General features: G+C 39.1%; 1 protein-coding gene and 1 long non-coding RNA gene across 6 annotated transcripts in view; one reads left to right on the top strand and one right to left on the bottom strand.

The window, feature by feature from the left end:
* The window catches only part of dlgap2a (discs, large (Drosophila) homolog-associated protein 2a), a 141,141-nt gene that overhangs the window by 6,688 nt on the left and 121,625 nt on the right, over window positions 1-12,828 (bottom strand). For 2 of the 4 annotated variants that reach the window (XM_058090765.2, XM_078796028.1), the window contains 3 exons: window positions 12,160-12,222; window positions 3,786-4,171; window positions 68-156 (listed from right to left, as the gene is read on the bottom strand). In XM_058090765.2, the coding sequence (XP_057946748.2) occupies window positions 68-156; window positions 3,786-4,171; window positions 12,160-12,222 (538 nt within the window). The remainder of the gene's footprint in view (window positions 1-67; window positions 157-3,785; window positions 4,172-12,159; window positions 12,223-12,828) is intronic. The other 2 variants (XM_058090767.2, XM_078796029.1) reach the window with 1 other exon arrangement.
* LOC131140390 (uncharacterized) lies at window positions 2,263-11,419 on the top strand. 2 transcript variants are annotated; one of them, XR_009132400.2, is made up of 3 exons: window positions 2,263-2,680; window positions 4,989-5,042; window positions 11,172-11,419. It is a non-coding gene; the product is annotated as an uncharacterized LOC131140390 (long non-coding RNA). The 2 variants fall into 2 exon arrangements; XR_009132398.2 differs by lacking the exon at window positions 11,172-11,419 and adding an exon at window positions 9,131-9,412.

Raw genomic sequence — 12,828 nt, 5'->3', positions numbered from 1 at the left:
TCTTCCAACAAAAATAAAGGAAGTGACAGCTGACAAAGATGGTAAAGATTCCAAACCATTGCATTACCCTTTCTTGTCATCCTCTACCTGGATCCCTACAGAATGGTATTCCCGGGAGCCTTTGCTTTCCGATTCAGAGTCTGTGGCAGCTTCCACCTAATGCACAGAAATAATAGAAGCAAATATTCCTATCATTATATCAACTATACTCCCCAGTGCTTCTGTCCTTATTAGTTAATATTCATAATTTATGGAGGTTGCAAAAGTAACAAGGTTTGTTTTCAAAAGTCCTGCTTATGACTGAACAGTTTTTTGAGTAAAAAAAATAAAAGTCTGGCTGCACGGTGATAAGTGGTTAGCGTGAAGGCCTCACAGCTAGGAGACCCGGGTTCAATTCCAGCCTCAGCCATCTCTGTGTGGAATTTGCATGTTCTCCCTGTGGGTTTTCTCCGGTTTCCTCCCACATTCCAAAAACATGCTAGGTTAATTAGCGACTCCAAATTGTCCATAGGTATGAATGTGAGTGTGAATGGTTGTTTGTCTATATGTGCCCTGTGATTGGCTGGCCACCATTTCAGGGTTTACCCCGCCTCTCGCCTGAAGACAGCTGGGATAGGCTCCAGTATGCCTTGGCTGCAGAATATGACCGAGTGAATGTCATGCATTTATTAATATAAATACACAAATCAAGGCTTTCAGCAGTCTGCTCAGATCAAACAAGGGCTAATATTAGATCAATATTAGATTTATATTCATTAGACAGACAAACTGTTCATTAATGCTAATTTGGTTGAATGTGTTAAATAGTATATAGGTCCATCTCGGCAGATATGTACGTATATATATTGAGAAAGAAAGATAACATTACCATGTCTGTCTCCCTTCTAATTTTTGTTTGCAGCTCCCTTATCTAATTACTTTGCTGTCTTTGACTAGTGATGATAATTTCCTGTTGGCTCGCCTCGTCTGTGTCTGCACTCCCCTGAACATTTTGCGCGGGTGGCTGTAGAAGAAAATCAAATCAAAGGTTGGTGGCACACAGCGTGTGGATATTGAGACATATGGTCACTGCTCAGAGGCAATGTACCATTTTTGTCCCTTTGCTCACTTGAATGCGCTTTTCTCTAAGTATTCTTCTGTCTTGTACACAGAACAAAAACAATAACAAGAGCGGCGCATACAAGACTTTGGAAGAACAGACGTTCATCTTTAGCTCAGTTCTGTTTTGAAACCGCACAAGTAAGTTGCTCGTTTGAAATATGATGTGCTCCAAATGCAAGAAAATATATCAACTCTATCTATAACTTAGATAGGGTATTGAAAAAGCCGGGGAGACACATTTTTGTATTTGGTCACAATGTCAGTCATTGCAATGCAACACGGAAAATTAGAAAAAAACATTAAAATGTAGTACTTTTAATATCACAAAACACATAAACTTGTCTAAAGGCTAGGGGTTCCCTATAAAGATTACCCTCCACTCATCACTGGAGTCAATTTTAGGTTCTCAAACACAACTTAACCGGGGGACCACATCAACTATTCTGTCCGGAATCACGTTTCAATAAATTAACTTTTCATCAAACACCACCGAAAGCTGTCATGAAACTATTGCAGCCTTCCATCCATCTATTTTCTATGCCACTTATCCTCAATAGGTTCGTGGGTGTACAGCCTGGACTGGTCGCCAGCCAATCACAGGGCACATATAGACAAACAACCATTCACACTCACATTCATACCTATGGACAATTTGGAGTCAACAATTAACCTAGCATGTTTTTGGAATGTTCCAAACTAATCTCATTCATTCATTCATTTTCTACCGCTTTTTCCTCACGAGGGTCGCGGGGGGTGCTGGAGCCTATCCCAGCTGTCTTTGGGCGAGAGGCGGGGTACACCCTGGACTGGTCGCCAGCCAATCACAGGGCACATATAGACAAACAACCATTCACACTCACATTCATACCTATGGACAATTTGGAGTCGCCAATTAACCTGGCATGTTTTTTGGAATGTTCCAAACTTAACTATTGTAGCCTATTTCTTAAAAACTAATGGGGCCCGAGGGCCATGAGTTTGAGACCCACAGTCACTGCAAAGAAGCACTTCTTTGCAACCTCTTCCTTAAATTCACTTATCATCCTCTTCCCATTTCCTGCAGGCTCTATTGCACCTTAAAAAAGTAGCCAATCAGAAGCACATGCAGGCTGATATGGGAGGATGATACCCTGATTGCAAGTTACTCCTCGTCATGCTTTGTGGGCAGCAGTTCATAATCAGACTCAATCATGGTCAGGTGAGCTGATTTGCAGGGCAAAGAACTAGAGTTAGGATGATCATGTGGGAAAGATGGCGATGTAGTGAATTTTAAGGAGGGACAGGAAATGTATGGGAGTGAATGGCAATATAAAAAGCATATCCATGTGCTTACATGCCATTCAACTCGTTTGCTGTTACATTGTCAGCATGCAGTTAGTTGCTTGTGGACACCAAAGTCCCTAGCTATGGTGCTCCGTATAAAACTTAACATGTCCTCCATTGGCGACACCTTGTAGTGGTAATAATTCATTGAGTTAAGGTGACACAAATTGAATGATACACGGCATAATGGACACTTTTTGTTATGGAATACTTTTTTTTTTTTTTTTTATGCGCTTCTGACTTGGATATCCTGTCTGTAAGTAATGTGCAACTTTAATTATGTGATGGTTGTGTGAACTGAGAAAAGTATTTTAGACAACAGGGTTGTTTAATTAGGACACTAATTATGTGTAGCTTGGAGATGGTAGCTGCTGTGTCAGCCACTGAGTGACTAAATACACACATATGACTTTAATTCTATTCTCTTCAATGATATTTATAATATTGAATAATAAATAATATTTGAATTTTAGATAATTTTTCCATTCATATGATTGAAAAGCTTAATCTAGGCAAAACATGTACAAATAGTAATAAGCCACAACCACAAAACAGCATGATTTATCAATTGAATAGAAAGTAAAGATGGGGGCTGCACGGCAGCTAGGAGACCCGAGTTCAATACCACCCTCGGCCATCTCTGTGTGGAGTTTGCATGTTCTCCCTGTGCATGCGTGGGTTTTCTCCGGGTACTCCGGTTTCCTCCCACATTCCAAAAACATGCTAGGTTAATTGGCGACTCCAAATTGTCCATAGGTATGAATGTGAGTGTGAATGGTTGTTTGTCTATATGTGCCCTGTGATTGGCTGGCCACCAGTCCAGGGTGTACCCCGCCTCTCGATTGAAGACAGCTGGGATAGACTCCAGCATCCCCTTGTGAGGATAAGCGGGAGAAAATGAATGAATGAATGAATAAATAAAGATGAGGGTGAATAATGATGCTTACAATCTCTATAACAGCTAGACTGATGGGGGATTAAACACCATCTCCCAATCCACACCCCAACAAAGGATGGTACAAGAAAAAGACAAAAGACAGGATGGTAGTAATTAAGCAAATGTATTTTTCACTCATTATTCTTGGCTGTGTTTTTACAAATGAACATCTCAAATGCAAACATAAACGGCGTTAGAGTGAATGAAGCCTGGAGGGAACCATTCACTAGAATGTGCTATAGCATGAGCTGAATCCTAATTGATGGATTGTGGAACGATGACTCACTCTGCCTATTTTTAGATGCTGAAGGAAGAACTATGTTTCTCTTGCGTCTGTAGCGTTAAGCAAGTATAGAGTCGACAGGTAATAGAAGTGTCATTTCCCGAGCCCCGTCTGAACTATTGATGCCGAATCAAGACTAACCTGTATTCCTATGGAAGATCGAGGCGTCTTCAGGTACTCCTCAGCTTTAGACACCAAGATGGCCTTGTCACAGGTGACGATTGAACTGTGGCTGTTTGTGGATGGTTGTCTTTTCCCAGCCATGACCCCAGCTGCCTCCATGGCTATAGTTACGGCCTTGGCGCTGTCCAGGCTGTCAACGGAGTTATAGAGGGCCCTGCCGGGGCTCAAGCCTAGGGTCAGACCATCAGGGCCCCACATCCCTCCGTGGGGGTGTCTTCCGTCATGGTAAGCGTCCTGGGTGGACTCTGTGCTGCTTTGGGCTGTGATGGAGATGAGAGGTTTTGAGGTGGTGCGAGGCGGGACGGGCGGAGGGGCCTTCTTGTAGCTTGGCGTGTAGGTTATGGCTGTAAAAAAAAAAAGACATTTTTACATACACGCAGCATTCATCACTTTTTTCATTCCGACCTAAATATAAACTTTTTTTCATTACAGTTCCAGCCAAAGTTATTCAACTCTATTCTAACCCTAACCTGGTTCGAATGATCGCTGTTTTGTGGTTAACTATGGCATATTAATAGTCAAACAATATTAAAATACAAAGTTATATAGTATTCTGGTCGCTTCTGCATCAGTATGTATATGTTATGAGACACGGTGTCAGATTATATTACTTTTCACACTGCATGGAGCCAGCATAGCTGAGTCCTCCTATTTCATGTGTACAGGTCTCTAATAATAAAACCTCTATTAAGAAAATCATAAACAGGCTTTGTATGCTGTATGAAAATATTATACACTGGTCACTAGGTGTTTCTAATGTTACATATGTCTCACTTATGTCTGAAATGGGTACTATTTTTTTATTTTTTATTTTTTTTCCTTTTAATATTTGATCTTATTTACTTTCCTATCTCATAGTTCAAGCTTTTCTCATCATGACTTAGTTATGACTTTATGTTTTATGACTGTTTTTTTAAAATCTCATTTCAATTTCCCTATCAGATTTTTTTCCTGTTTTTATCTCATAATTATGACTTTTAATCTCAGATTTTTTACTTTCCTACCTCTTTTTTTTTTGGGAAATGGATACTATGAGTGTGAAGGTGACCATAGAGGTGTTATTTCATGTCCAGAGGGCTTATAATAATGTAAAAAAACATGTTTAGAAGGTTGTAAACAGGTTTTCTATGATCTAACTTTGAAATTATTCCTACTTTGCAGAAATTCACATATCACGATCAGATCCGGAGACATGGAAATCGCAGTATACGAGGGGTGAGTGTATTATTACCTTCGCTTTTGTTTATGGTTGATATGCTTGCTGTTCATCACAGCCTCACAAATTCCTCACATATCCTTACATAATCTTAACATATAGTGATGTTGTGACTTGGTGTAGCGGACTGACCTTTTTCCACATGCCGCCATGTTGACATAAGAGTGGGTAAACACAGCTGTCACTAATGACTTTAATTAGGGCTCTGTAGCAGCACGGTACAGAACCTTCACTCATGCAATCAGCAACACCTGCGTTTGCATATGACTTCGTCGCTAGCGCTGTAAAAGATGGCTCATGTTTTTCCTCAAGTGTTTTTTGAGAAATGTGTTGGACGATAATAAAATATAGGATTTATCGACACTGTCAAGGAAGCGAGGGAAATTCACGGCACTTGGAGCAGCAATCATAAAATCTAAGTACTATAAGTACTTGTTGTTAAAGACATCAAGAAACTGGACAAATATTGGAGATGACATCATCATTGAAGACACAGCTCAAAGACTGGAGGCAACAATAATCCAAAATCATAACGTATTACTAATTGCTAAGAAACGCATTTCATTTATTGATTATCAAAAATCATTTATCAATCACCATTTATAGAGAAATTATTTCTAAATTGTGCAATGTTGTTTACATTATATATATATGTATTATTTTAATTATTTACATACAACAGGAAGTGAACAAAGTGTAAATGACAAAATGTAAGCAAACTAAATATTGCAAAAATATTTAAAAATGTAAAAGATCATTGTTTATTTATGTACATTATTTACGATTGTGATAAGCTAATTTCTGTGATAGGATTCAATCATAAAAAACTGAATATTTTCATTGTTAATACACTAAAACACTCTAAATACATTTTCCAAAAGTATTATTAGAGCTCCGTATACATGAAATAACACCCCATAATCACCTTTACACTCCTGCTATTCTTTGTTTACACACATTGCGCAGGCTACAGGATCACTGCAGGGGCATAAAAGATGGCCGCTGCTAGCATAGCAAGCTACCGAGCTAACATGTTAGCCTCTCTAATTTTACTATTCTAAACTTAAAGGGGACCTATTATGCATTTTCCATTTTTCTGACCTAAAAATTGTGTTCTCGTGTTAAACGATGCAAAAGTTTCAGATAATGAGGTTTTCGCATTTGGAAGTAAGCCCTGAAAGAACTTTGTGATGGTGACGGTTTCAAAAGGCGTGGTAAAACTAGTACTTTGTGATGCCACAGAGGGGCGGACTTCCTTATATGGTTCATAGTTATGAGGCACTTCAGCACAAATCAAAGGAAATACAGTTGGAATAGGTGCAGATTCTGGAAAATCTAAAATGTTTTATGTGCAGGTTATTGTGTGTAGCTGCTCTATAGGAAACCACCACTCAATACAAAGGGTCAAAAAATGAGCACAATAGGTCCCCTTTAGGAAAGTGAGCAAAAAACTCCAAACAACATTCGAAGCAAAAACATACCACTTCCACACAAAATGGGTGGAGAATTTTACTCACTTTTTTCAAGTTTTTTTTTTCAAGTTAATTCATTCATATAATTTCATTAACATATTTTTTAGAAGAAAAAGTTGTTCATTCATACACTTTTAATAGTACAGTACACAGTTAAAGTCTAAACAAAAGAACCCAATCACAGATGCCTCATAGGATTCTCCTAGAGAGCTCACTCTTGTGTCGGTACATGTGGAACAATCTTTGTTCAGTGCCTTGTGATCAAACATGCATGCTACCAGAAACCCCTCAGCCACAATCACAAGAGGAAAGAGCCCTTGGCCACACGGTACGTGACCTTCCCACTTAGCCTTGACCAAGAGTGAAACTGCGAGGAACCCGATGCTTCTGTTTTTGCTTTACAAATTCCTCCATCACACGTGCCAATTAAGGAAGTCCTTGTGGGATCTGTTTTGGGTTATAATGAGTTGCAACCTACACACAAGCCCTCCCAAAGGTTGGTGCCAAATTAATAGCGATTCGCCTAATTAAATTGCAGCCTGAACAACACAATTACTGAAGACACTGCCATCAAAACGAAAGGCGGAGAGACTTTTCAATGCCAATAAAACCCCGGCCCCTCAATCCACTCAACACATTCTGACCTCCTTCTCACCCATGATTTGGTTGTGTTATTAATAGCCACAGAAGTCTGTGAAGAGTTCTGCTTCAGGGAATCAATGACTCATGCAGCTGTCCATTCACAAAATTAACTCCCCAATGATGAGGAGATGCATTCGTGACAAGGAAAATCACGGAGAAAGGAGAGAGAGACAGAAATAGAGAGGTTACATGTGGACTAATGGAAAAAGGTAGTGTTTGTTGGGTAGGTAAAAGAAAAAGGCTTATTCAGGGGGCATGACTCAGCAGGAACACCAAAAATAGACCTAGTAAGTCGGGCAGAGGTGGGGCCGGATGCTGAGAGATGATGATGGTGGTGGTAGACATTGGTTCTTTCATCTTGACACTGGCAGTATTTAGTCTGAAGTGCACACAGCCGGACTCATTCAGGGGATGTTTATACTGTACTCACGCTGGTTTTAACTGAAAAGTAAGGCTGTATGATGTATGATTATCTGACTGAGAATTATCGTTATGACATCATAACGATGAATCAGTTAAGAAACATCTCAGATAACCATTAGGAAAATAAACACTTAGGCCAGATTACCTGTACTGTGCTGTAGGCTAAGTAAGTCAAGCACTCCTTTTCTGTGTTGTGCTGTAAAGGGCCTTTCGTAACTTCCCCTAAACCTCCTAAACAACATGACCACAATCATGTGGGACTCACAATGTCTAAGACATTTCGCCAAACACCCCTGAGACCAATCAGGGGTCTCAAACATGCGGCTCACGGGCCAAATGTGGCCCGCAGGACACTATTTTGAGGCCCCCGCCTTGATATGAAAGTTTAATGTTAGTGCGGCCCACGCAAGTTTGATATGGATGCTGTATGGTATCATGTACCCAGAAAAAATTATTACGTTTGATTAATGTTCATGTTAGAGGTTAAATAACTGTTAATAGTTATCCTCCCTATCCATGTGGAAGTGGTAAGTTTTTGGCTATTTAAGTTTAAAGAAAATAACTTGAAGGCTACCGTTTAGGTCGCTAGCTCTCTAGTTTGCGAGTTAGCATGTGTCTCAAGACCCTGCAGTTGCGCAATATGTTGTAAATAAAAAGAGTATAAATGTGACTATAGTCGTGTTTTGTCATGTCTACAGGGCTCTAATAATGCTTTGTTCATTTTAATCTGAAAAAAATAATTTGTCTACCCACCAACTATATGTGGTTTCTTAAGTTTTTATTTGCCGTTTTATTATTATTATTTATTTATTTATTACTGATTGATTGATTTTCTAGCTCCAGTGGCCCCCAGGTAAATTGAGTTTGAGACCCCTGCTCTAAATGCTCTGCAAACATTTTGCGATGAAGAAAAAAAACATCGAGCTTCACCACATCAAACTTTATCAGCCACCTGAAATTACAGAATCACAATGAAGCCCAAGTCTTGTTCCTATCGCCGCTGCATTTGAAAAGTGTATAAAGTTTCTGTGATTTCATCATGGGACGATAACACTGAACGACTAGCCCTTTACTATTGTTGAAGATACCAGCTTTTGTCGGCTAGTAAACCCATTGGAGCCACTTTTTATTTTTTTTGTCTTGCGGTAAAGCGTATTGTTAATCAAGATGCCCTTACATGCTAAACAGATTTGCTCTGCCAGGGAGAAGTGTAAGATACTCTTCTCATTGGTACATTGATTTCACTTGACTTTATTTGATGTTTATTGTTATGAAAAGGGAGCAGGAGGGGATAGAGATAGAAAGAGGCGACAAGAGAAGAAACAATAGTGAAGGAAAAGCAACAATTGGGAGTCAATGTGTGGTTATTATAGGCTATACATTCAATGATAACTAACGCAAATGGCTAAACCTCACAAAATTGCTATCATTAGCTCTTCGGGTGTCACTTAATTAATGCAAATTAATTCTCTTCTTGCAAGCAATTAATGACAGCAGCCTTGCACCACAGAAATAATCAGAACGACTCAAAATAAGATCTTCTGTTCCAGCTCAGATGCAGCTATTTTGCAGTAAGAAACACCGTCAACTCCTGGTCTGATATGCTGTACATATTTCATCTTTTATTTTTAGGCCTATATGACAAGGAACGTTTCATCTTTTGAGAAATGCCGCAGTGCTTCAATACCATGTGCGGCACAATGTCCACAATATAATTCACCATTATGGTGTTGAAATATGAAAATAAATGAGAGGATGGAAGATTTGTGCTGCAAATGAAGCTCATCAATTTTAATAGCAGACCTTTCACACCACAGAACATCATGGCTTAAGCCTATGGGACCTTGGAAAGCGGTGCAATAGTCAAAGAAGGCTTAGCAACAAATAACTGCATCAAGCACTAATTTAACAACGCCAGTTTTGCTTTGGGGCCTGTGTTCAACTTTTAGAACTTTATTTTAGTTCCTGTTCGCAGATGACTTTGGCGTGCGTAGCCCATGAAGATTCCGGCCAGTAAGGCTGCAGAAAGAAACAGATGGCCCGACATTGCTGGGAGACAAAAGAAATAGAAATGAAGCTGTCATCTTTTTCAGTGTGACTGTAGCAGGGATTCATTATGTTGCACAATTTGCACCGAGGAAAGCAATAATAATCAAATAATAGACATATTGACAATTCTGACAATGGGTCATGTCTTGGAGCTGCTACTGAAATGAGATATAAACTGCTGAAATGAGTCTACCTTCTGTGGCATTGTGCACATCACAACATCAAGTGCCCCCTCTGGTTTTATAAACTTTATTGACCCCTGAGGGAAAATTCCCTTTATACACTCCGAGAAAGATATGAGTGAAGGGGGTTGCTATCTGAGAGCAGTTTGGTTTTTGGGGGAAGCAGAACTCCAGTAAACATCCAAAATGTTTTGGATATTGTGAAAATATCATGTCTCCGAGGCAAATCCTTATAGATTGAGCAACTGTTGCCCCACAAAATATAAATAATACAGCACCACATGCCGTCAGGAGTACCAGGAGAACAATATAGTGTAAATGCTGTAATTATAGGCCTAGTGTTTATTTATCTAAGCCGCAAAGAGGATGCGGTGTTTTTGGAAGCAGGCTGTTCATATAGTGATTGCATAACTTTGTAGTAAGTGATGTAGCAGCAGCATTTCTGTGCATGGTAGGGTGACCTTGAAGACAGACCAAGTCATGTCAATAATAGACACACAAAACACTTTCATCTTCTCACTTTCTATATGAGCACTGTATTAGAGAGACTGATAAACACAACAGCAGGGAGTCAACCGCGCCATCTCTGTTAGGGCCACTCCATCAAGACGGGCTTGGATGCTAACATGAGGCAGGGAATTGAGGGAGGAGCTGAGCGTCACACTATTAAGAATCTTTCTCTGCAGCCTGGATTTATCACTCTAAAGCAGTGGTCTCAAACATGCAGCCCGCGGGCCAATTGTGGCCCGCAGGACACTAGTTTGAGGCCCCCGCCTTGATATGAAAGTTTAATGTTAGTGCGGCCCGCGCAAGTTTGATATGGATGCTGTATGGTATCATGTACCCAGAAAAAATGATTAAGTTTGATTAATGTTCATGTTAAAGGTTAAATACCTGTTAATAGTTATCCTCCCTATCCGTGTGGAAGTGGTAAGTTTTTGGCTTTTTAAGTTTAAAGGAAATAACTTGGAGGCTACCGTTTAGGTCGCTAGCGCTCTAGTTTGCGAGTTAGCATGTGTCTCAAGACCCTGCAGTTGCGCAATATGTTGTAAATAAGAGTATAAAAATAATTTGTCTACCCACCAACTAAGTTTTTAAGTTTTTATTATTTGCTGTTTTATTATTATTATTATATTTATTTATTACTGATTGATTTTCTTTATTCTTGATTGATTTATTTTTCATCTTATTTTGTGTAGAAAAATGAAGATATTTGAGAACAGTGGAATGTTTTATCAGAGCTTTTCTTGTAGAAAATCGGAACAAAAGCAAAGTTTATTAATTTTTCTGTTTTTAATAAATGCGTTTTTTGTTTTTTTTTTGGAAAACCTGATTCGGCCCAGCCTCGCCTACACCCTAGCTCCAGTGGCTCCCAGGTAAATTGAGTTTGAGACCCCTGCTCTAAAGGAAATGCAGCAGTTTGTTTTGCAGCAGACTATTAAGGATATGTACATGAAGTCAGGAAATATGGCAAGATGGATTGTAAACTACATTATAGGGGCTGTCACCTTGCATGGCTGGTAAAAGCAAAGGAATTTGTATAAACTGGCCATGGCCAATGATGGATAACAAAGACTGGAGTGCTTGAGTTGTCACCCATATTTCCCAATCAACCAATTAACTCAAAACTGGATGGTTCACAAAAGATTAATAGGTAAGCATAGCAGCAAAAATAAGATCCACTTTCCCAGTGGTCCTTAATTAAAGTCATTTGAGAAGCCTAAATATATAAAGGAAGTCATAGTATTGTAGTGAGTAATGAGTATTTTACACATCTTCCAGTCTTCTGTCAAATTGACTTCTTCCCCTTTCGACTCTTGAGTGTAAAAAAAAAAACAAACAAAAAAAACCCATCATCTTTTTCTTATGAAGTTTTCTCTTCTATTTTAAAAGGCGCTTCAATATTTGAACAATAATGGCTGGTATAATTAAGTACAGCAATTTTAGCACCGCCTTACAAAACACTTGTGCAGGAGCAATCTTCCTGTCAGCTGATGAATTACCTACTATATACAATGGAAGCTATATTAGTAGACAAACTGAAATATAAAGAACGTTTCTCAGGAGTCACGTCACATGTCAACTTTCAGACGATGACGCAGTCATAAATATGTCTGACAATGGCAGACAAAGCACTCTGAACAATTGAAAGTCTTTTACGACTGTGGTCTTCGCCAGAGAACAATTTCCAGTCTTTCATAGAACCTGTAACTTCCACTGGCATACACTTGATGAATATCTGTGCTATACGTGCACACGGCAGCTAAATGGTGCACTGTGGTATGCACATTTTATTTACATCAGTCTGGGAACATTGTCCCCATGTGGTAGCTTATTGAAGGTTTTACCTGGGGGAGGCTGGGGGGTCCGTTCAATGCTGCTGCAGTTTAAAGGGAGGCAGAACTGGATGCCTGTAAACAAGGGAGTGGGGTGGATTGTTCAGTTGTGGGCACATCAGCCCAAACATTCATTCCGATTATCCATTTATTTTATGTAATGAACGGAGAAGATCTGTTAGTCTGTTGGTTACTCGGAATCGGAATCTTGCTACCCAGGGGTGCATTGCAGAATCAAGCATTCTGGGAAAATCAAGAGTCGTTTCTCAACCATATCATTAATTTGTCATTATGTCATTGGTCACTCTGTGTCAGTAATTGGCAATGCAAGCATCAGACTTGATCGCCAGAATAACAGGCTTTTATTGCAGGTTTAAATTATCTCACAACAGGCACAGTAATGAAAACATAATGATAATAATAATAATAATCCTAATAATAACACGATTGCTCATAACCCACAATAAGCTAACTCTCGCTGATGTTTTATTTATGTTTTAAATGGCTTATTTTCTGTGATTATATATACTACATTGAGTAATACAAATGTAAGGGTGTCTGAATGAGTGTCTAGATAGCTCTAATAATGTTAGAGCTGTATTTAGAAGATAATAAACAGGTTCTATATATACTACATTTCCATTTATGAAGAAAATTTTGAAAATTAACTTATCATAGTCA

This window comes from Doryrhamphus excisus, linkage group LG14 (assembly GCF_037039965.1).
Source record: "Doryrhamphus excisus strain RoL-2023G ecotype Guam linkage group LG14, RoL_Dexc_Guam_v1.1, whole genome shotgun sequence".
NCBI classification, from domain to species: Eukaryota; Metazoa; Chordata; class Actinopteri; order Syngnathiformes; family Syngnathidae; genus Doryrhamphus; species Doryrhamphus excisus.
This window is presented reverse-complemented; position numbering and strand designations above follow the sequence as displayed.